At 41.8% G+C, this 23,760-nt stretch overlaps 1 protein-coding gene across 8 annotated transcripts in view; it reads left to right on the forward strand.

Moving 5' to 3' along the window:
• SHISA6 (shisa family member 6) overlaps positions 1 to 23,760 on the forward strand; it is a gene marked incomplete at its 3' end in the record, with an annotated part of 291,216 nt that overhangs the window by 262,027 nt on the left and 5,429 nt on the right. For 6 of the 8 annotated variants that reach the window (XM_079966069.1, XM_079966073.1, XM_079966071.1 and 3 more), the window contains exon 5: positions 2,742 to 2,804. The exons of the other annotated variants lie outside the window; for them this stretch is intronic. In XM_079966069.1, the coding sequence (XP_079822195.1) occupies positions 2,742 to 2,804 (63 nt within the window). The remainder of the gene's footprint in view (positions 1 to 2,741; positions 2,805 to 23,760) is intronic. 8 annotated transcript variants of the gene reach the window in all.

The following is a 23,760-nucleotide window of genomic DNA, read 5'->3' on the forward strand; positions in this document are numbered from 1 at the left end:
AACAGGAAATTCTTAATCTTTAGGGAGTCTCATTTTATTTCTCTTTTAACAGGTGGTGGATGCACTTCAGTGGGGAAATAAGAATATTTGTGTGCATTATCTTAGCTTATCTTAACAGTGGAACCTTAGTACTGAAGGTTTGCTTCTAACTATATCCTCTTTACCTTTTATCCATGACTTGATATATAAGTGTACATATATTTAGTCAGCATCTGCCTCCAAGATAGCATCAGAAATGTGCTAAGCTATCTGGCTCACCAGCATTAAAATATTTCCCTTGGGCAATTTAATTCTGTCTGGAACCAAGAAATTGGCATATTAAGAGTAGAGTATGAGGCTCTGCAGTCAGATAATGCAATCAGTGGCAGTGATCTGGCCCAAGTGAGGGCACTCGCTTAGCCACAGCTTGTCTGCAAACTTATGCAGATACAGTATAAGATAAGGTGGAAGAGTAGCTGCCTTCCTCGTATTCTATCTTGTATTCTAGCAGGTAAGAAAGTTTGCATATAGTTTGCTTGAAATAATGCCATATGCAGTTCTTCCATATTGTGTTACATCAGGGTTTGCACTTACCAATTAGCTAACCACAGGCTACTGTTACCTCATAACCAGCACTGAACACTACATTAGGAAAAACTTTCTGACAGAGCAGTTCAACAGTGGAAGGAACTACCTCAGCAGGTGGTGAACTCTCTTTCGTTGGAGGTTTTTAAACAGAGGTTGGATGGCCACCCGTCAGGAATTCTCCAGCTGCAATGAGAGGATGACCTAACTCTACAGTTCTGTGATTCTATAATTCTACCAGTCCAGGGAGCCAAGGAGATGGCATGTGGGAGAGAGATAATAATTTTCAACATCTGCAAGGGGTGGACTGTAATGCAGGCAGGGGAAGTGTTAGAATCTTCTTTCCATGACCACCAAAATCAGGATCTTCACAACTGCTTTAAGAATGAAATCATACTGGGACTTTCACCGGTCTCCCATGAAACATTTTGTTTGGTTCTCATGGTCTTGTGAAAATCCAGCACCTTTTGTCCTTCATTGTCAATGTAATGTCTGAAAGGTTTGTGGAATCAGGGAGGTGGTGTGGTAGTCTCTTTGTGGGTGTCTTTTCCTGTGGTTGTTCTATATCTGTGTTGTGATACTGTGCTGCCAGGAGTAGAGGCAGATGCAGGCCTGGTGTCTTCTTAAACTGTATTGTAAGGAAAGCAACCCATTGTCTTTTTTCCCAAAAAAAAAATTATTAGTTTTTACAATATCAACGACAAACAAAAACACAAAACAAACAAAACATAATAAATATAAATCATAACTTATTGAAAATAACAGTTATTTACTTTGTAAAACGACTTCCTCGTTTCCCCTTAGTTGAATTTCATTGCATATCCTTATAACGGTTTTCCAAATCCCAATTTTGATACCCTTTAAATTAAACATTAATATCTTTAAATCTCCTCCTTCTTGTATTAAACATATTATTTTATCAATTAACATAAATACAATCCTAAACCCATTAAGTATCTGGAAGCTATTTCCAGTTAGTTTAGCTTAACAAATTTAGCTAAATATTCGTTAAATTTCTTCCATTCTTTGTGGTGTTCCTCCTCCTCTGGTCGCGGACTCTTCCGGTTAGATCGGCTAGCAACCCATTGTCAGAGCTTAGGACAGGGGTTGAGACTCAGCTGAACCCAGGAGTGCTCCCAGAGTAGGCCATCTTCACACCACCCAGATGCTTGCAGACATCTTTGTAAAGCTGAGTTGTTCTGCCAATGGGCCTGGTACATCCTTGAAGCTATACCACCCAAATGGCAGGTATAAGATTTAACTGGTAGCTTGGAGAAAATTACACAATCCTACCTGGTAAGCCACTGCCACTAACCACGTGCAGCTATATAATTTAAAGCAGCTTCTCTGAGATGCTCGTAACATGTCTACCACAGGCACTTTGTCCCTAAAAATAATGAGTTTTCGCAATCAAATCATAGCCTAAGGCTGCGTAGATGCACTGCCTTTAAAGCACAACTGAAGCACATTTTCCTCCTCAAATAATTCTGTAGCTTATCTCCCACAGGGTTAAAAACTCCCAGGAACCCTTAACAAACTTACAGTGCCCAGAATTCTTTGCGGGGAGGAATGTGCTTTAAAGATGTAGTGTGTGCTACGCATCCCAGATCATGTCGGGCAGCTGCTCACACCTAGGTTTCCTCTTTAAAATGCCCATGGTCAATATGTGGATATCAGGGGTGGGACTAGTCCAGGCTTGTGTTGGGAAAACTAAAGTCCTAATCCTTCTTACAATTAAGCAGTGTATCAATTTTATTAAATGAATGAATGAATGAATGTGTTAATGGCCTACAGAGATATAATACGTGAATATGGCTTATGAATGTCTGCAGTGCGGGCATGTAGAAGCTAAAGACTGCTCAAAAGCAGAGGCTGCCTTCTGCTGAAATCTGTGTCATGGTTTGCTTATGCTTTGGATGTGCTTCTTATTTTGCTGAATATCCCATTTGTGGCCTCAGCACAATGGGTGATGTTATTCATTAACTTGTTTCTCTTGCAACTGAAATTTTAAGAGAATAACATGAAAGACACTTCCGCTTTGTTAAGCATTTTCTTCTCCTTAATCGTGTAGAGATTTCCCATGAATAATGTGAGCTATAATTATTACCTGCAGGTTGGCAGAGCCTTGGCGAGCTGTTCCTAAAAAGGAATCTTATTTTTTTCCCATTGAATTTCAGATGACCAAGAGCAAAATTATAACCACCTGATATTAGGCACTACAAACCAGACACCTTCCAATGGTAAGATAGTAAACAAGATACTGATGCTGTAACTTTACTCTTTCTACTGGCATGGAAGCCAAACAAATATCAATAGAGTATTTCATGAGCTGGACGCTCACATGAAAAATATTTATTCTATTGATCATATTGTATTTGGGCCATATTGCTTAACAATGGTCCAGTCCCTCTTATGCAGAAAGGAGAGCATTGTGCTATGTTTCCTGATGTCTAGAAACACAAATGCCTCTCTTTCTTCCTCAGTTGCTGCTGTCAAAGATTGCTTTGATTTGTAGTGTCTTGGGCATCAAAAGATGCACAGCAAGAGCAAAACCTGCTTGCCCAGATAGGAAAGAAATTTGCTTTGAAGCCATATAATCCACACATGCCAGTGCTCTGTTGATGTTTCAGCGCTCATCATCAATTGTGTTATTTTACATTATTTACAGCTTTTACAATGTAATCAAAGACAATTTATTTGCTGGCAGCCAGCTGCTTGGGACACAGAGCCTAGAGGTGGGCAGACAGCTTAGCTGCCTCTGCACAGTAGCCATGCTGTCACAAATACACATACACATCAGTTGTGCGTGTTGTTTCTTTTAACAAGGTCACCGTCCCTTTTCTTTCCAATATTTGGCTGTGCATGCTTTCTGACTCCAGAATGCCAAGTCCTCCCAGTACTTCACTTCCAGGTAACAGCTGTGACCAGCAAACCCATATTCAGAAAGTTGCCATAGTAATTGTGTGGGTTAATTTTTTTAAAAAAGCAAAAAGCAAATTGCATGTGTGGGACCTCCAATCTGGATGGGAGCCAGAGCAAGGTGCACAGCATTAAAGCCCCCTTACCCTGTGCCGGGGTCCCAATCTGTATCAGACCTCCTGTACTTCCATTTTCCTTCTAAAAGCAACACATGCTTTTGTTAATTGTACCACGGTTGGCATGTCTAGTTTGGCCCTTAGTTGACTTCTTATATAAGGAGGGTCAAGAGATTATTTTTGTTTAATTCTGCTTTTCTAACATAAAGAGCTCAAATCTCTTGAGTCTTTGTATTTTCTTTCCTCTGATGTTTCCTATACAATGCAAGATTGCTTCTCTACCTTGGACCTCTTTCACCACCAGTTCATTTCATCCAGTCTTCAGCTGGTTGCCCACTGAGCTTTTGCAGCTTATTGCTCTTAGGTTTCCTGTGATGTCTGTTTATAGAGATGGAATGGTGTTTTTGACTATTTCCAACAAATAAAGAATAAAATTAGCTACAAAGGCAGAGCACATATCCCCAGACTTTTCTGTTGGCTCCCAGGCAATTTTGTTTTCCTTCACTTCAACAGCATATCAAGCACTCTCTGCCAAAATATTTTGGCCTCAGTTTGCCTGTTACCTGCACCTAGTAGTTCTCTCCCTTGATTATTTGGCGTGTCCCCCCCACCCCGTTCTTTTGCCACCTTTTCCTTGGTGCCACAAGAGTCACTTTTGCCTTTGCGTGATTTAGGTCTGCAAAAGCACTAATATGCAGTTGTCAATATTAGCTTTTCAGCTTTGTGCAAATACCGCATGAAGACATCTCTATATATTGTTTTCTAGGCATGGCGCCTCCAAGTTGTTCTTTCCCTAGGGCTGTCATTTATAAACTAGCTTTGCCGCTGCATCGTTCCTAGTGAAGAACTCTTGCATACATGAAAGCTGTGCTGCATTTTAAACTGAGGCCTCCATAGCACAATCACTTGCGAGAACAAACAGCCTTGAAAAGGTTACCTTGGCACTCTGCTAAATTATCTATTTTATTGCTCAGTGTTGGTAATTGTCATTCAACAACTAAAATAACAAGTCCTTCTCACTAACACACTAACCCCAATTTTTGTCCTTTCCATTAACCTCAACAAGAGAAGAAATGCCAGCCATAAAACTGTTACGTTATGTCTCTCAGCAAGGCCAAATATTTATGCTATATCAGAAGTAAATTTGGACAAGAGAAAAGCTAAGTTTAAGCATCCTTAAAAAAAAAAAAAGAAGTCAGGTTCAAAAAGACACCTTCCATTGTTGCACCAACACAGAACAGAGGAAATGTAATAAATAAGTGCAAGGATGGGTCAGACACAGAGAAGGTAGTTTTTGCAGCCGATAATCCACAGTGAGGAATAAAGGTTCTGTTCAAAGTTGGGTGGCATGTTAACTATGGCACCTGCTCAATGGACAGCAGTGGCTCATGTGGCAGGAGAGAGGCAGAAGTTAGTGGCATCCCCACCACAGCAGTGAGCCAATCAGAACAAGGATGAGATGGGGGAAGTGGCAGCAAGTCAAGAGAATTGTAGATTGCCGGCAGAGGTCTGTAGGTACACTCACACACCAGTGACACCCTAGAAGTCCTCTGATTTCACCACCTCACCCCATCCTTGTTCTGATGAGTGTAGCACTACTGTCTCCAAGATGATGCTGTTGCCTACACACACACACACACACACACACACACACTCATGAGTCACTGCCAACATTGGACCATGCAGTGGACCAAGTTTAGACCACCTCAGATTCAAATTAGGTCTGGGTTTTTTCATGCTCATGCATCACTTTAAAACACAGCTTAAACAAAATTTGTCCAAATTCCTAGTCTTCCATTCATGTTTCAAATGTGAAATTTTATTCCAGAATTCAAAATACAACAGGCCATTTATAAAAGATTGTCAAATACTAAATGCTATTGCATGTCAAATGCCAAATACAGCCAAATATTATTACTATAATATGCCCAATAAAACAATGCCAAATTCTGAATATCACTGCGTGCTAGCTGTAAAATATTTGTTAAATATCAACTGTTTTATATCAGACATTGAAATAAAATATAATCAGATTCAGGGTGACCTTGACCCAGTCTCTATGTCTTAGCCTACTTCACAGGATTATGTAAGAATTAAGTGGGTGAAAGACAACCATGCTTCTTGCTACCTTGATTTCCTTGCAGAAAAGCTAGGATATACATGTTCAACAATTATTCAGATAGTTTTATGTAAACCACAGTTTTAAACAGAAATACAAAACATCTCAGTTTAGCGGGGAAGATACCAGGTGAGTTGTGTGCCTACTCAGTTTGCTGATCAGGTGCTGGTTCAGTTTCAGGGCTACTGCTCTTCCTTTTTATGGTTCCTTGTCTAAACCAGAGTTGGACTGAACAGACCTTCAAATGGAGGACACCTTCAAATAAGAACACTGTCCTCTGGCACCCCTTTCAAAATAGAGGACTATCTTTGAAGGAGGTTCTGCATCCTTGACCCAAAGAGTATGGAGGCTGAGAGCAGTGTCTAAAAGAAGACTGCAAGAGTGAGGCCAGGAAGCTCCCACCAAAGCAACCAATGTAAAGACCAGTATTCTGAAGTGTGACAGAACTGGTATCACAATGTACTTTTGCTGCATTGTGATGCATTTGCACTCAGGATTTAGAACCTTTGTTCAAACTATTTCCTTCTCATGAGCTAGTATTCTAGTGTTTTTGTTCATTCGTTCTAGTGCTTCATGACAGCCTGTGGAATTTTTGTTTGCTTGCAAATAATGCATTCATTTGGATTACCCTTCCTACAGGCCATAGTTCATGATGAGATTTTTGTATTGATGAGTGTTTGCTGTAGGTGAGCAAGTGAGGCATCATCGTACAAACATATTGAATCTAGGTTGTAAGATTAAGATTTCAGGCATGTCCCCACAATCTGAGGATGGTGGGGCAACTGAGTCATATAGCGTGGGCTCAGGTAGTGATTGGTTCAACTAAGGCAGGTTTTTCCAGCACAACAACACCTATTAGTATGCAGGGAGCATTCTATCTGCTCAAGTAAAACCCTATTGCAAATATTCGCATGAGCTAAAACCGAAAGGGAAGTCAAACAGAAATGGGTTCTTTGGGGCCTTTTTGTGAATACCCTCCCCATACCTTGCTTGTCTCCACAACCACAAATCAGTCTCTGAATAAATTCATAGCAAGATCTAGAACACTTTAAATGGCCTCCCCAAAGGCATTAAGGAAACGCACAGCAGAATACCATGCCATTTCAGGAAAACCATTTGGCGCACAGCTTTGAATAGTTCACTAAGGTCAGATCCACACACTGTAATGGTCAAAGAAAATAATGTTAGAGACTATCCAGAAACAGACAATACAGAAAAATTATATTGGCCTCATCTAGAAATCAATGATTTCTTAATAAATTTTGTTGCTGTAGTTTATTACCCACCCTCCACCTTTAAATACATTAAAAGTTGTTTAAAGTAAGTTCCAGTCACAAAAATAGGATTGCTGCTAAAAATATGCATGTCAAATTTAAAAAGCCACAATAAAGAGGGGTGTCTTCAGCATATGATGAAACTACATAATGGAGATACTAGATGCATATTCATCTGAATTATATGGGAATTTGATCAGAAGCTTGAAGAGCTTCTACAGAGGAGATAAATGGAAATCATGTTACCATAGCATCCCATCTTCCAGCTCAGCCATCAGTAGCCCCAACCTGAGGCTCTGGAACAGAATAATGTACACCAACCTAAATTATGACAGACTCCTGGAGTTAGGAGAAGAAGACAAAGAAGACAAAGAAGAAGAAGAAGAAGAGGAAGAAGAATACCCTATCCATCTGGCTGGGTTTCCCCAGCCACTCTAGGCAGCTTCCAACACATATAACTTTGTAAATCTGTTAGAGCAGTGGTTCCCAATTAGGGTTCCGGGGACCCCTGGGGATTCGTGGAACCCACCCCGGCGGTCCGTGGCACCATCCCCTGCCAGTGACCCACTTATCTTGTTAAGTGCACAGTGAAAGTCACAATGATGATACATGGATCACCCAGCCTCTGCTTGAGACCAGGGCCTGCTTGCTGGCAGGGGAAAAACTTGTGAAAGAGTTGCTGGATGGCAAATGAGCTGGGATCAGGCAAAAACCTCTGATACAGTTTCTTGGGGTTCTTACGATTGGAAGCGGGGGGGGGGGAGAGAGAGATAGAGATAGATGATAGATAGATAGATAGATAGATAGATAGATAGATAGATGATAGAGAATGGCTTGCACCATGGGGTGGATTCATGTGTTTATAATTTTTTAAAATGTGAGGGATCCCTTCCCCTTGCTCTCTACTTTTTAACTGAAAAGAACTAATTGCTTTCAAGAAGTATCACATTTAGAGGACTTTCTCACTGCTTGTAGGTAGGGTTTTCAGTGAATCTTGCCTTAGGTGTTTGGGATTCATGTCTCATCTTGGAAGTCCAACAATTGCTTTTTTATTATTATTATTATTCAGTTGTAGTGGAGCAATGGAGACAAGTTTTTCCTACTGTCTGGGGATAAGCAATTTGTAGTAATATCACAAATTTTATGGTCTGTTTTTTAGTATACCACAAATCCTTTGCTTCTTAGGGGACCCCATATTTTCTTCAAAAAATTGCTTTGCACAGGTAACTACCATAGAGTTATCAGCATTTTCAAAAAATAGGGGGTCCATGGCTTGGCTTTTGAAAAATACGGGGTCCTCAGTAATTAGTTAATTGGGAACCGCTCTGTTAGAACATCATGGTCTCCCAGATTTTACAAATCCTCTGCTGTCTAGAAGGTTGCTTGAAAGACTTCTGCTTACGTACCTTCTTCACCTTTACTGCTGTACTCAATTGCTTAAGAAGATCTTCATACAGAAATGCAGTCTTACTAGGTTCAAAATGATGGAGAAGCCTATCTTTAGCTCTGCAGTCTAACGTGAAGAAATTCCTAGCAGTAATCAGCAACCGTGTTCCAGAACTCTTGCACTGTTGAACATTATCCCACAGAAGGTGAAAGTGTGGACCAATCTTTCCACACTCCATCCAACAATACTATAATTTGGGTATATTAGGTGAAGCTTTGCAGGGGTAATATACCACCTACTGAGAACTTTGCACTGTGCTTTCTTTATTTGTGTGTTTGATTGATAAGGTTGCAAAAGAGGTCCAGATACAATGCCAATCATCTCCTTCCAAAGAATCACTTAAGTCATTCTCTGTGTCTGCACATAAGATGAGTTGTCATCCCAAAACGGTTTGCTGAGCACTGGATTTTATAAGGACCAATATGGAAAAGTTTGTATTTAATTATGCTGCCCTTGATTTAAACGGGTTTTAACCAATTGCTCAAGCTGATTAATTAATGTTTGGTGAACTTCTATTATAATTTAGCCTAAAGAACAGTTTCCATTCAAAAAGGCAACGTGGTACACTTTGCCACAATGCTTTGCAAATAACTATGAGGCTACTGTGGATCCTGGCAGGATTTGTGTGTGCACACACAGGCATAAGAAGCCTTAACTGTACAAGCCTATATATACATGCTTATTTGGCAGCTCCCAGGTAAGTGAGCCAGTCTTAGCCTGGAAGCTAATTTCAGTGGTGGGGAACCTGTGGCCTTCCAGTTGTTGTTGGACTCCAACTTCCAGCAGCCAGTATGCCCAATGGTCAGACATGATGGGAGTCGTGGCCTAGCAGTGCCTGGATGGCCACAGGAGGGCCTGGTGCTAAAGTAGACCACATGCTCCCAGAGCATTTCTGCTATGCCTGGAAATAGAAACAAGCAGTGAGAATGTCTTTAGGCAGTATTCAGAATCCAACGCTTCAAGCAGGTCCTCCACCTTTTACATAGGACGAGAGAAGTATGACTGCTGAGATTTGATTGCACTCAATTTTGTTTGAATGTCTGATGAGAGATGATTGTTAATTAACAAGGGATTGTATTTAATCGGTTCTATGCAGCTGCTGTTACCCTAATTATAATTAGGTCATCCTGGTTTGATCCTGCCTGCCAAGGGGCGAGTGTTTGTGGAAGCAGGAGCAATCACCTGAGGCAGCGCACTTAGCTTCTGAGAGAGAAGCAGCAGCAGCACACTTTCAAAAGATGCGTGAGGCCAAAGGGGGCATGACAGCAGGCTTGTGACTGCAGACATAGTGGTGTTGTGTGCTTGAGTGAAAATTAACATTTAATTTAAGACAAAGAGTGCACAGCTGTTGAGAGTACAAATGATCTCCTAAGCATTTATCAGAGACAAATATCAAAGAAAACTGTCTACATTTGCTAGGAGGAGGTTTTTGAGTGAACAGCTATGTGCATTGTTACTCCAATGAGAGTAACCGTAAGAAGCAAACATACTTTTTGCAGCTACTCCTTACACTGCCTTTTTCTGTGTTTCAACTTATGCCAACATAGTAGTGCGCCATGGATGTGTGGTGTGGCAGAGCCATGGAAAAGGCTCCTAGGCCTGGAGGGTGGGGCAAGGCAGGTGGGAAAAGCCATTGCCTGATGGACAGCAGGAAGTCCCTCCCCTCACAGTCCTTCCTCTACAGCTCCCTTATGAAGACTCCTAGGCCTGGAGGGTGGGGCAAGGCAGGTGGGAAAAGCCATTGCCTGATGGACAGCAGGAAGTCCCTCCCCTCACAGTCCTTCTTCTACAGCTCCCTAATGAAGACTCCTAGGCCTGGAGGGTGGGGCAAGGCAGGTGGGAAAAGCCATTGCCAGATGGACAGCAGGAAGTCCCTCCCCTCACAGTCCTTCTTCTACAGCTCCCTTATGAAGACTCCTAGGCCTGGAGGGTGGGGCAAGGCAGGTGGGAAAAGCCATTGCCTGATGGACAGCAGCTAGTCTCCCTCCCCTCACTGTTTCCAGCATTGGAAAAGACCACACAGGGTAAGTTGAAAAATGTTTGTCTTACAAACTCTCCAAAGGGCAGATTCACCTGCTTCAGGAAAGTTTGCACAAGCAAGTAAAACTTGGCTTAGTTACAAAATGGTGAAAGTTATAGGAACTCGAGAGCAGTTGGTGAGAGCCACCAGCTCAGTCCTCTTCACATGCTGAATTTCTCAGGTAGAGTGGAGGATACAATACCTTTGGTTACCTGTTGCCTCCCAAGGTAAAGGGAAGTGACACTTTGGACACAGCAATAAACTGGTTAGTTTTAAAATTCAAGTTTCCACTCTCTTCCTCACAGCCATACCAAGAGAAGGGGAGGGTTGTTGGGAGCTGATAAGTCCAGGCATGTTAAGGAAAAAGGCAGGGAACTGGCTTTCTTTGTTTTTTTTCATATGGAAGCGTATCCAGACTTGTATCTCCCCCCCCATGCATATGGTAATTGTTCCAATGGAATAACTGTCTAACTGCAGTATTAGAAGTATTTCAATTTAGGTCCTTCCCAAAAGGTAAGAAAACGATTCCTCATTTCATAACATGCCCTGCAGCAATTTGTTACAAATGTGCCTGTTTTTGTTTAAGATGCCATTTGCTTAGAAATGCTTGAAAATCAGTATCATCAGAGGAAGTGTACAGTATATCTCATGCCTCTGCAAGCAGTTATGAAAGGAAAGGACAAAATTGCATGATTCTAATTTACAGTGAATGAATAAAAGAAGCAGAGCATTTCTCCCTGAAATGTTCAGGTGGTACTGAAAAAGTCAAAAGGGAAAGAAATGCCTCACCAAACTCATGCAAATTTATATAGCAGTTTCTCTTTAGAGGTGTCTATAATACTTCAGTTGCGGGTGAAGCTGAACTCTCACATTAGAGACTTCTATCAAGTAATCCTGCCTGCATACTAAATTTGGCATTTCAATGCCTGCGAGGGTGAGGGAACCTGAAGTGTGATGAGTCATGTCACACATTTTTGTTTACTGGACATTATGGGAGAGAGCAGGGAGAAAGATGTGCTATTGGATTGGCCACCTTCCACTAAATTACATTTTTTGACATGGTAGAATCACCACCAAGTGATTCGTGCTGGGCATTATTTTCATGTGGTAAATAAATCCCATGGATTGGCTGTGCCTTCAGAATAAATGTTTGTTGAGGGCAAATGGCACTTCATCATGCAAATTTTAACACACTGTTCAGAATGCAAGATCTGGGCTGTAGAAGAACCTGTGTTCCATTTGTTTCCTTTTTGTGTGTGTGCAAGGAGAATAAAGGTAATGTTATAGATTTATAGGTGCTAGAATTTAATTAAGGTTCATGGGTGTCAAAGCTAATTTCCTTGGAGGAACTAACCAGACTCAAGTGTCCATTTGGGCTAGTAAGGCGTGTGATAGACCCACTGATAAGCCTCTGTTATTAGCACATATAAAAGCTAATTAAATAGACACACTTCCTTGGTTGTGTATTGGACTTTGTAATCCTAGCCAAATCAACGAGTGTTGATGGAGTCAGGCAAACTTCTTTGTGAGGTGACCACCTGGGAGGATTAACCAATATGAGTTCAAAGCATCAAAGGAAATAGGTGTTAGAATGCAAATAAAAAAATTTTAAAAATTGAATCCTCCCTTCCTCTGTAGATAAAGGGGCTTAGGGTTTTTTAAAAGGAGGCTTTATTAAATATTCTTAGGTTACAAAAGTACATACATCATCTCTGTTTATAGATCGTAAAGTCCTTTCTACAGATCAGTTATATTTGATGTGAGACTTTAATGTTGTAGTCAGTAGAAGGTTGGGGGAGAAGAGAGGTGGGGAGGGAGAGTGTGGGAAAGAGGGGGGGATTAGTAAACTTTCATTCTCTTACATAATACCTGTGCAAGGTTTTTGTGTCAGTGTCACGTGGGTAGGTTCTCTTTCTATTCATTTATTAGTTTTCCTTGGCGGTGAGAGAGATTGGGGGCCCAGGGCATGGTTAGTTGCCTTCAGTTGGCTGCAGTGAGTTTTGTTTGCATGTGTGAGGGGGAGGGGTTGTTGGGTCAAGTTATCCACATTGATTTGTGTGCTGTCAGTGGGTTCTCATTGATGTCTTGTTGGGCTGAGTGTAATAAAGGAAGGTGTGGGGAGTTATGTAACCAGGAAGCAGAGAGGAGCAGTTGAGCTGAGATGTGCCCTGCAGAGCACGAGAGGCTGCGGAGAAAGGATGTTGATGCTGTTACTATGGAGTAAGCAGCACGTTTTGGGGGGTGCTGTGCTGTGAACTTCCTCCATTGTAGGCTCCAGCATAAAACATAGAGCCATTCTGAAAGGACAGAGAGTGCTTATAAAGCCATGTGTCATAATGACAGTATAGCCTCCATTGTGCCTAATTTTCCAACTCCTGGGTGAGCGCCTGGAATTTTTGAAGTTTTGTGCACTGCTCAGCATAGATTGGGGTGGCGTGTATTGGGGAAAACTTCCCCAACATCTTGAAACTGTCTGAACTGGATCTTATCACTAACCACTTTTTCATATACAGTGGTACCTTGGTTGTCAAACTTAATCTGTTCTGGGAGTCTGTTCGACCTCCAAGGGAATCTGCTCACCAACTAGCTGTTCCATCATGAGTCCCTTTCATCTAACCTAGGGATGGGGAAGGTGTGGCCTTCCACATGCTGCTGGACTACAAATCCCAGCAACCCTCATTTTTGGCTATGCTGATGGAAGTTGAAGTCCAACAACAGCTGGAAGGCCGCAGCTTTCCCATAGCACAGGCAGGCATAGGCAAACTCAGTCCTGCAGATGTTTTGTGACTACAACGCCAATCATCCCTGACCACTGGTCCTGTTAGCTAGGGATGATAGGAGTTGTAGTCCCAAAACATCTGAAGGGCCGAGTTTGCCTATGCCTGTCATAACCCTTAGCCCAAGTTCCTGGGCTTGACAGGTGCAGTGCAGTGCAGACCACTGGGCGATGCAACACTTCTCCCAACATGCACATGGCCAGAAATACAGGGGCAGGTCCTTTTTCTCCATTCTGCAAGGCTATAGTTTGAACTGTAGAAACAATGGGCTATTGCCCTGGTCAGTTGTTGCAAAGGGAAACCTCTGCTTGAACCAGCTGATGGATGAAGGTGTTGACTCCTGAAGTGCATTGCCCTTCTGAGTTTGCATTACTGTGTGTCTTCCTTTTCTGTACTTTCTGTGCAACTGAGAGCTAAATACCACAGAAAGCAGCCTAGAAACGTGCATGCACCTGGGAATCCTAGCCCAGTCAGGGGTCCCAGACATGTGTGAATGGGTACGTGCTCAAACTAAGATGCACATTTGTTGTTTAAGTGTTTGCTGCAGGCAACATCAGTGTGCATTCAGCAGCTGGTTTTGCTGCATAAAACATAGAGCCAATATGAAAGGACAGAGAGTGCTTAGAATTGTGTTGCAGAGGACACCGGCTAATCTTCACTGTAGCAAATTGAACTTGGTTCATTTCAATTCCTACTAGAGCTTTAGAGCTGAATTTCCAGAGGGATTGTAATCCCTAGCCTGGTACGCCACCTGCAAACGCTTTTGCAGTAATGATGTGAGGCCTTGTGTGCTGCCCCTCTCCTGTTGTGTGAACATGAGGAGGAGTTCAGCATCACACTCTTCTGATCCTCCTGTTAGCGCAAGCTTTAAAAGAGAAAAAGGTTATGCCAAGAGGAAAATGTGACTCCTCCAGGCTATAGCTCTGAAAGGCTAGCTATGGCATCTGTCTCCAAGTCCTCTGCATTGGGTGTTGCGCCCAATTACATGAATGCAGAATAGTGGTTCATTGTATTCCTCCCCACTGTGTCTCTTAATGGGAATCCTCTTAGGGCTGATGTGAATTATGCCAGGGTCTAAGAATACAGAATACAAGGAGAACAAGCTTTTCTCTATGAGAAAGAAATTCTTGTTTGGGCTACAAAGCTCCCTAAGCAGATTTGTGCAATTCAGTATCTCAGCCAGAACTACCTCACAGGGTTGTTGTGAAGTTAAAATACTGCTCTGAATGCCTTGAAAGAAGGAACTAAAATAAACATGGGGAAGGTATAAAGGAGGGATAATAGAACTGTTAGTGGATGCCCTGATCCAAAGTAATCTTCGTATCCCACGAAATAAAGACTGTAAATAGTGAGCTTGGTATTGTAATGTAAAGACTTGCATTAAGGACTCCATCTCAACGTTTTGACTGGGTTGATTAAGGCATGCCTGTTTCTTTTGTGGACTTACACATGGCTCTTCATGCAAATAAATGCCTCCTAAAGCAATTTGCAAACTATTTAGCAACCAATACGCAATTGAAATGTAATATGGAAACCATTTATAATATCCATTTCCTTCAAAGCGCTATTAAAGTCCAGCATAAAGCATACAACAATAATAACCCGACGTGATATTTCAGAGTCAGGTCACAGTACAATTTCCTACAGTCATGCTCAACCACTAAAGGCCATGGCTTATTTTAATTTGTTTTTCAAATGGTATTATCTGTTTTAGTACTGTACTGAAAGTACTGTACTGAAAAGGAAAGTTCAATAATTATTTTAAATGAATTTAGCAATAAAAAATAAGTGCTATATAAATTATTCATATTAATCTCTTCTGTACCTGTAGGTTTTTCTTACATTATCAAACAACGCTGGTGGTGCTGTGTAATTAGAATTACATCAGCAATTTTCATTTGCGTGTGTGTGTGTGTTTTAAGATAAGTGAGGGAAACCTCTTGCAAGTGTGCTGTTTGAATGTGAGGGATAGAAGGAACATAAATTAAAGGCAGCAAGAACGAATGTGGCTTATCCTGAAAAACAGGCATTTGAACACATCTTCAAGTGAGAAGAAAGTTCGCTGTTTACCCAGCAGCTTTATAATAGAATGCATGTACTGTCTCTTCCAACACAAAAACCTATCAAGGCACTGACCTTGACTCTCAGCTACATTATGCATATGGTAGCTTCCCAAGCCATTTCAGTTTCTTCTCTGATGCTGCTAAATATTGGAAATAGACTTCAAGGTAACCTCTCATTTGCAGCTCCCATCCATCCATGCTTCTGATTGACTACATGGCAAAACAGATGGCGAGAAGCTGTTCTGATTTCATGCGTGCCTGTTAGATAAATGTGGGGTGCTTAATTTCACATGCTTCACGCTAAGGAGGCAATTAATTGCCTTGCTCACTCTTGAAATGCAAAATCTCTGCATTCAGCCAGGTATGCCCTGCGTCCCACAGAGCTCTACACACGTTGCAAATCGCACGATGAGCTCTGATGGTGAACTTATTTGTCACAATCACCAGCACTTTAGCAGTAACAAGTGTTTGCTTCCACAGCCCAACTTCATTAACGCATAACCCTGAAATTTTGGATGCCCTCCAAACCGATGCCAAAGTTTTGTGACCAAAAGCTCGGGATGAACACTGGCTTAAGATGGACCTCAAACCTCTTTGGCGAGAGCTTTGGCCCCAAACCTGGAATATGCTTGTATATTTCAGCCACTCTCCTCAAGGTTTGCAAAGGTACACACTTGCACGCAAATTACTTAATCACTTAGCGCTTGATGGTGCACAGGGGAATGTGTGTGCTGACACCACCATAAAGCACTGTATAGGAGATGATAATGAACATTCTGTTTATTCTGGAGTAGTTGATCTTGCTTCCCTATCTATTTGCTGTGACTGGCCATCTAGCTATTGTTGTCACTAGCCCATTGGTACAGCCACTGCTGCTTCTACCCAACCAACCAATTTGCAAGGCATTGTTGGCACAGCTGTCTGGAGCGTGACTGTGCCACTGCTGCATTGCTGCAACCGTATGCTGGAGAAAGGAGGAGGAGGAGGATGGTCCATCACCCACATGCAGCACCATGTCTTATACTGGCGCTGGTAGTGATCTGAACTGAATGTAGAAAGATTTGAACGTGGGGCCTTCTGCATACAGCTCCTAACCCTCTGTGATAGCTCATCTGCGCATGCAGATCATCCCTTGATACTACACTCATCAAATGGTGGCCATGCATCTTGCGGCTTGCCCCTTTTTCTTTTCAGATCTAAGGGATGTCCCCATCAATTGCAGCTCTTCTGGTTTCATATTTTGATTTAGAAGCCTCTAGCCGAATTCCTCTCTCCTCTTGCTGTCTCTGCTGTGCTTTTAAATGACAACATTGACATATAAGCTTGAAAGGAACTACTGTTTCGAATTATCAATAATCCCATTGCAGATCACTTATCTTTGTGAGATGTGACTGTAATTCCTTTCCGGTGCACTGGAGCAGAGACAATGTGCCCATGCTGATGAAGTCTCTGTTTACAGTGTAATTTTGAATCAATGGTTCCTGCTGCCTGGTAAGTAGAAGGTGTTGCCTAATCGTGGAGCCAGTCTATTAGATGCAGGCTGAAGTATTCAAAAGAGAAAATTGATCATGGGGAGAAAACATTTGCTATATCGAGGCTGGGCCAGCCATGCAGTAGGCTGAACCTATGTGCTTTAAGTAGCACCAGGACAGGAGGAGTTGAAAATAGAAGAAGTCAGGAAAGGAGTCTGAAGCAAGACCTTTGAAAGACTTGGACCTAGTGGGGCAGAGGTATGTTTGTGCTCTGCTGCATTCACCGGAAGCCACCATTTTTTTATCCACTTCAGGCAGCAAAATGTACTGAGCAGGGAAATGGGGCTGCTCTGTGATTTCTTCTGGGCACATGTACATTTCTCTGACCCTTTCTCCCTTCCAGAGAGCCAAGAGGGCAGGAAGACCTGGTCACCACAAGTTGGGTACTTGCTGTGTTTCTTGTACTGTACAACATTCTGGGTGGCCTTGATGTGCTCAGTTGTATTAAACTCAATTTTTCTGTTTGTGCCTGCAGAATGTAGTTGGGCAGGAAGGAGGAGCAGGAGAGGATTGGTTACTGGACCGTATGATGTGGCAGGCAGGGACTCTCAGAGCAAGTAGTCTGGCGCACTGTTACTAATGGAACGTGCTGCAGAGATGAGCCAGGAGATCCGGCAAGCAAAACCAGTTCCACTCTGACATTGCTCAGGAGTGCTAAAGCTATTCGTGTGTGTGTGTGTGTGTGTGTGTGTGTGTGTGTGTAAAAACCTGCTGCCAATAGACAGGTGACATACTCATGACCAAGCCATGAAATTCTGAAACACATACACATGGGTTTCCATGACAAATTTTTAAACAGGACCGGAAATCTCTTGATGTTGGATCGCAAGGAAGTGGCTTTAATTTGAAATGTATGTTTGGCTGCCTGCATGCATCTCTGAGCCTCTCACATGCTCCCTTTGTCCAAGGCACTTCATTAGTAGGTTCTTATCTGAGATCAGCCACTGGGATTTATACAGGGTAATGATACAATTGAATTGATATCACGCATCAAACCCAAAGAAATGCTCCATATGTTAGCAGCAGGTAGTGCCTGCGGGCAGTTTCTTCAAATTTGCTAGATTTAAAAAAACAAGAGAGTTGAGGCTGCATAAATGACAAGTATCATCCTTAACCCTTGATGGAATGAGTCAAGACTGAAAAATCTGCAGTGTGCCTGGTATCCTTGCCTAACTTCAGATTCTGCGTTTTAGCATTAGGATTCAGGATAGGAACTCTGCCCACGCCACATCCCCAGGGTATACATTTATGCCAATTCTATTTGCAAACATGTCTGAGCAGTGTCTGCAAGAATAAGTTTGTACGTCTTGCTGAAAATATTTGAAAATGTACTGTCAGCTGTTAGTTGAGGGCCAGTTCCCATTTTCACTTGGCAAGCGGAGAAATATGGGTCCAGAAGTCACTGGATCCAGGCTGAGCTGAGCATGTGGCGAAGGAAGTAAGCGATGTCTTTGCTGAATACTCCAATCACACACACCCCACGGTGGTTGTAGCATCCATCCACCCACTCTTGGCAACAACAAACATGGGTTAGATTCATGAGCTGCATGTGTAATAAAGCAGTCAGAGAATTGCTTAATCGGATTGTAAGAGTGGCCCACCAATTTCCAAGGGAAGCTCAACTACTCTCTTGTTGTGCCAATTTGGTTGTATGAATTATCCCTCAGAAGCCCACAGTCAGACAGGGCTTCCAGAAGCGGTGCTGCAATTGGTACCAGCCTGAAGTCGCCCTCCATGTCCTTTTTTTTTGGTTTCCCCGTCATCTGGGGATTTGCTCACAGTAGTTGCTGCTGCTATTTTTAATGTTCTTATCTCTGCCTATTTTAATACCTGAGCACCTGGGTGTGATATAGAAATGTTATAATTTGACAGGCCTTTCTCCTCTAGCTTGGGCTGATGAAAGACAATTTTAAACTCCGGCTTTAGTCATTTGATCTGATTTGCAGCAAAGGGATGTGATTTCAATACCAAACAAACTCTGCAGCCTGCCCAGATTAGGTGGCAGGGCCTATGGAGCTCCTCCCCAGTTCTGTGTTGTGCTGGCACCCTTGCATCAAAGGTTGCCTGACTCAAGATCACAAGGTCATTGTGGTGCAATGGTTAAAGTGTTGGTCTAAACTCGGGGGGGGGGGACCCAAATGGCTATGAGTCACGATGGCTGTGCTACACCCATTATGAGAGACAGTATGTCTCTGAATCCTAGATGCTGGGGATCTGGAAGATGAGAGTGCTATTGTGCTCGTTTCTTGATTGCAGGCTTCCCATGGGTATCTGGTTGGCTATTGTGGGAACCAAGATTGTGAATTAGATGGGTCTTTAGCAGACTCCAGAGGGGCACTTCTAATATCATTATGGAGAGACCCATGTTTAAATCCACACTTTAGCCATGAGCCTGGCTGGGTGCCCTTGACCCAGTCACTACTGCCTGGCTGGGTGCCCTTGACCCAGTCACTACCTGATCACTGAGGGAAGAATATGTACACTGCTGCGAGTTCATTGGGGAAAGAGTGGGATATAAATCAATGTGATAGATAGGTTTTCTTTCTCCCTGCACTCTCTGCTTCTATAAGATGTGAGATGATCGGCTCTAGATTTGTACTACCCTGTGCAGTGATGGAGGGGGGCAGATGTTCTGTTAGTTGTCTGGATTAAGACCCCCCCCCTACACACACACACACATGCCTCAATATGAAGCAGCTGACCCAGCAATTCTGTGTTGAAATCTTGTGGGGATAAGCACTGTTAAGGTCTTGAAAGGATTGCAGGAACATTTTGTCTTTTTCTCTTGTTCTTTCTATACTGTATTGGATGTGTGTTTGCAGTGAGCGAACCTTTTGCAGCTGGAATCCAACCACCAAAACCTCAGTCTCAGGTCCTCCTGTTGACAGCTTGTGCTTTTGATCAGCAACTCAGTAGCCCCTGTCTAAATCCTGTGAGACAGAGGAGACTCAGGGCAGGATGTGTGGCAATGTAACTCAACAGGCACTGGTTTTTTTTTTTTAAAAAAAATATTTATTCAAATTTTAAAGGTTACAAAAAGAAAAAAGAGAAAAAAGAAAAATAAAAAAGACAGAAAAAATACAATCAATTAAAAAAAAATCGAACCTTTACAAAGCTTTCTTTCCTTTACTTATTTCCTTGACCTCCTCACACCTCCCATTTTTGTATTCTAATTCAAATTGTTATTTCAGCAAATCCTTCCAACCTTGTTTTTATCTTAATAATTTGTCTTAATATACTATAATTTTAGGTTCTCTCTTTCACCAATTCATTTTTACTTAAACCTTTATGTCATTTCTGCCAAAACCACATAATTTTCTTTTTCCAACATCTTTCTAACAATCCTTAATTTTACAATATTTTCGAAGATAAACTTTAAATTTTTTCCAATCTTCTTCCACCGACTCTTCTCCTTGGTCCCGGATTCTGCCAGTCATCTCAGCCAGTTCCATGTATTCCATCACCTTCATCTGCCATTCTTCCCGGGTGGGTAGATCTTGTGTTTTCCAATACTTTGCAATGAGTATTCTTGCTGCTGTTGTGGCGTACATAAAAAAAGTTCTATCCTCCTTTCGCACCAATTGGCCGACCATGCCCAAGAGAAAGGCCTCTGGTTTCTTCTGGAAGGTATATTTAAATACCTTTTTCATTTCATTATAGATCATCTCCCAGAAGGTCTTAATCTTTGGGCATGTCCACCAAAGGTGAAAGAATGTACCTTCAATCTCTTTACATTTCCAACATTTATTATCGGGCAAATGATAAATTTTTGCAAGCTTGACTGGTGTCAAGTACCACCTGTAAATCATTTTCATTATATTCTCTCTTAAGGCATTACATGCCGTAAACTTCATACCTGTGGTCCATAACTTTTCCCAGTCAGCCATCATAATGTTATGTCCAACATCTTGTGCCCATTTAATCATAACAGATTTAACCATTTCATCCTGTGTATTCCATTTCAACAGCAAGTTATACATTCTTGACAAATTCTTAGTTTTAGGATCTAACAATTCTGTTTCCAATTTTGATTTTTCCACCTGAAAACCAATTTTCTTGTCCAAGTTATAAACCTGCCTTATTTGATAATAATGAAGCCAATCTCGTACTTTATTCTTTAGTTTGTCAAAGCTCTGCAGTTTTAATCTATCTCCTTCTTGTTCCAAAATTTCACAATATTTCAGCCAATTTGCCTCCATATTGAGTTTTTGCAGAGCCTTAGCCTCCATTGGTGACAGCCACCTTGGCATTTTACTTTCAAACAAGTCCTTATATCTCATCCAGACCTTAAACAGTGCTTTCCTGACAATATGGTTTTTAAACGCTTTATGTGCTTTGACCTTGTCATACCACAAGTATGCATGCCATCTAAAGACATTATTAAAACCTTCTAAATCCAAAATGTCCGTGTTTTCAAGAAGCAGCCATTCTTTCAGCCAACAAAATGCAGATCATTCATAATAAAGTTTAAGATCTGGCAGAGCAAATCCACCTCTTTCTTTAGCATCAGTTAAAATCTTAAATTTTATTCGACGTTTCTTGCCCTGCCAGACAAATCTAGAAATATCTCTCTGCCATTTCTTGAAACCGTCTATCTTGTCCAAAATTTGCAATGTTTGAAACAAAAACAGCATCCTAGGCAATACATTCATCTTTATCGCGGCAATTCGGCCCAGCAATGATAACTTCAATTTTGACCATATTTCTAGATCCTTTTTCACTTCCATCCAACATTTTTCATAATTATCTTTAAATAAATTCACATTCTTAGCAGTCATATTGACCCCCAGGTATTTCACTTTCTTTACCAATGTTAATCCTGTCTCCTTCTGAAACCTCTCTTTCTCAATCTCTGTTAAATTTTTCTCTAACACCTTAGTTTTCAGCTTGTTCAACTTAAATCCCGCAACCTGACCAAATTCTTGAATTAATTGCAATACTCTTTTAGTACTGGATTCTGGCTCCTGTAATGTCAAAACTAAATCATCAGCAAAAGCTTTCAATTTATACTGTTTGGCTCCGAGTTGTATACCTTTAACCAATTGGTCCTTTCTAATCATATTAAGCAAAACCTCCAGGACCGATATAAAAAGCAATGGAGAGATTGGGCAGCCCTGTCGTGTTCCTTTCTCAATCTTAAACTCTTCTGTAACTACATTATTCACAATTAACTTAGCTTTTTGTTCTGAATAAATTGCACCTATACCATTTTCAAAACCTTGGCCTACCCCCATTCCCTGTAGATTTTTCTTCATGAAACTCCAAATATTATCAAAGGCTTTCTCCGTGTCCACAAATATCAAAATTGCTTTAGTGTTAATATTCACTTGTAATTTTTCTAAAATATTAATTATATTCCTTGTGTTATCTGACAAATGTCTCCCCAGGAGAAAGCCCGCTTGATCTTTATGAATTTCTTCTACCAATACCTTTTTTAATCTTTTAGCCATAATTTCAGCAAAAATTTTGTAATCCACGTTGAGTAAAGATATGGGACGGTAGTTCTTAAGTCAACAGGCACTCTTCAGTTACATCAGCACAAGCCACTGTAGTTTTTTTCCTATCCAACCATATGATAGACAGCCGTGTGGTGGTGAATTTAGTCACAGCATGACTCCAACTGCCTCACAGTTCATTTTGATCTCTCTGGATTCAGTGATTCTCAGTTGCAGTAGCCTTATACGGAGCCAGGCAATTGACTCACCTAGCCCAGTATGGTATCTATTCTTGGCTAGGTCTGAGAGAGAGGTCTTTCTCAGTGGACTTGGAGGTACTAGAGGTAGAAACTTGGACATTCCGCATGCAAAGCATGTGCTCTGCCACTGAGCTATGGCTGCCCCAGAAATTGCTGGTACAAAGCAACCATTGCTAAGCAGGTGTTCTCTTTGTATATATTGGAATCTTGGCATGGCTTCAGACACACAAGATGCTGAGGCTAGAACTTGGAACCTTCAAACATGTGATCTGCTGCCACACCTGGGAGGCGCTCATCCTGTAGGCACAGAAGAGGAGACATGGTTGATGCAAAAGACCCAATCTGATGCTCTCCAGATAAGGAACTACAACTCCCATCAGCAGCCTCAGTCACCACTGGCAATGGTAAAGGATGGTGGAATTTGTGGTTCAAAATACTTGGAGGGCACCAGTTTGGAGAAGGCTGCAAAATACTATGGGTAGCTTTCTCAGAAGTGTGGGGTCATCCCCTAATCCCACCAGATGCTGCGTCTGCAGGCAAAGGCCATTCTCCAAAACATATGGCCATGACTGCACTCTGTGTTGATGTGTGGCCATGGTTTTTCTCCAACAACCCAAGCAGAGCTGTAGTCATTCGTATTTAAAAATAACTCTGATGGTGAGATGACAAATTACAGGGCACATTAATAGAAAAATTACACCACGTTTATATTGAAAGCACCTAAGGGCTCCCTTTGGATATAATCATGGTCATTATCCCTGTAATTAAGAGCAATAATATTTTAATAATGAATTTTCAAAAATGAATAATGAAGGGCCATTTGTCTAACCAAGCATTAAAAATGAGGGAAGGCAGGTATCCCTGGTTCCAGTTCCCCGAAGTGGGGATACAGTGAGGCTAGGAGTTGGGAGAGGGAAAGTGAAGGGTAAAGGCTTTTTTGGGGTAGGGGTAGAACCAGCAATCTCCACAAGAGGGTGATTGGCAACTGGAAGGAGGACCTTCAATATGCCCTTCAAACTGGTCTGCCAGTTTGCTAGAGTATGTGTTCCCTAACCTTGGGTCTCCAGCTGTTTTCGGACTACAATTCCCATCATCCTTGACCACTGGTCTTGCTAGCGAGGGAAGATGGGAGTTGTAGTCCAAAAACAGCTGGAGACCCAAGGTTGGGGAACACTGTGCTAGAGTATATAAAAGAATTGGAATAAAAAGCTTCAGTTGCGAATTATTGCTCTAC

Source organism: Podarcis cretensis (genome assembly GCF_951804945.1).
Source record: "Podarcis cretensis genome assembly, chromosome: 2".
Taxonomy (NCBI): domain Eukaryota; kingdom Metazoa; phylum Chordata; class Lepidosauria; order Squamata; family Lacertidae; genus Podarcis; species Podarcis cretensis.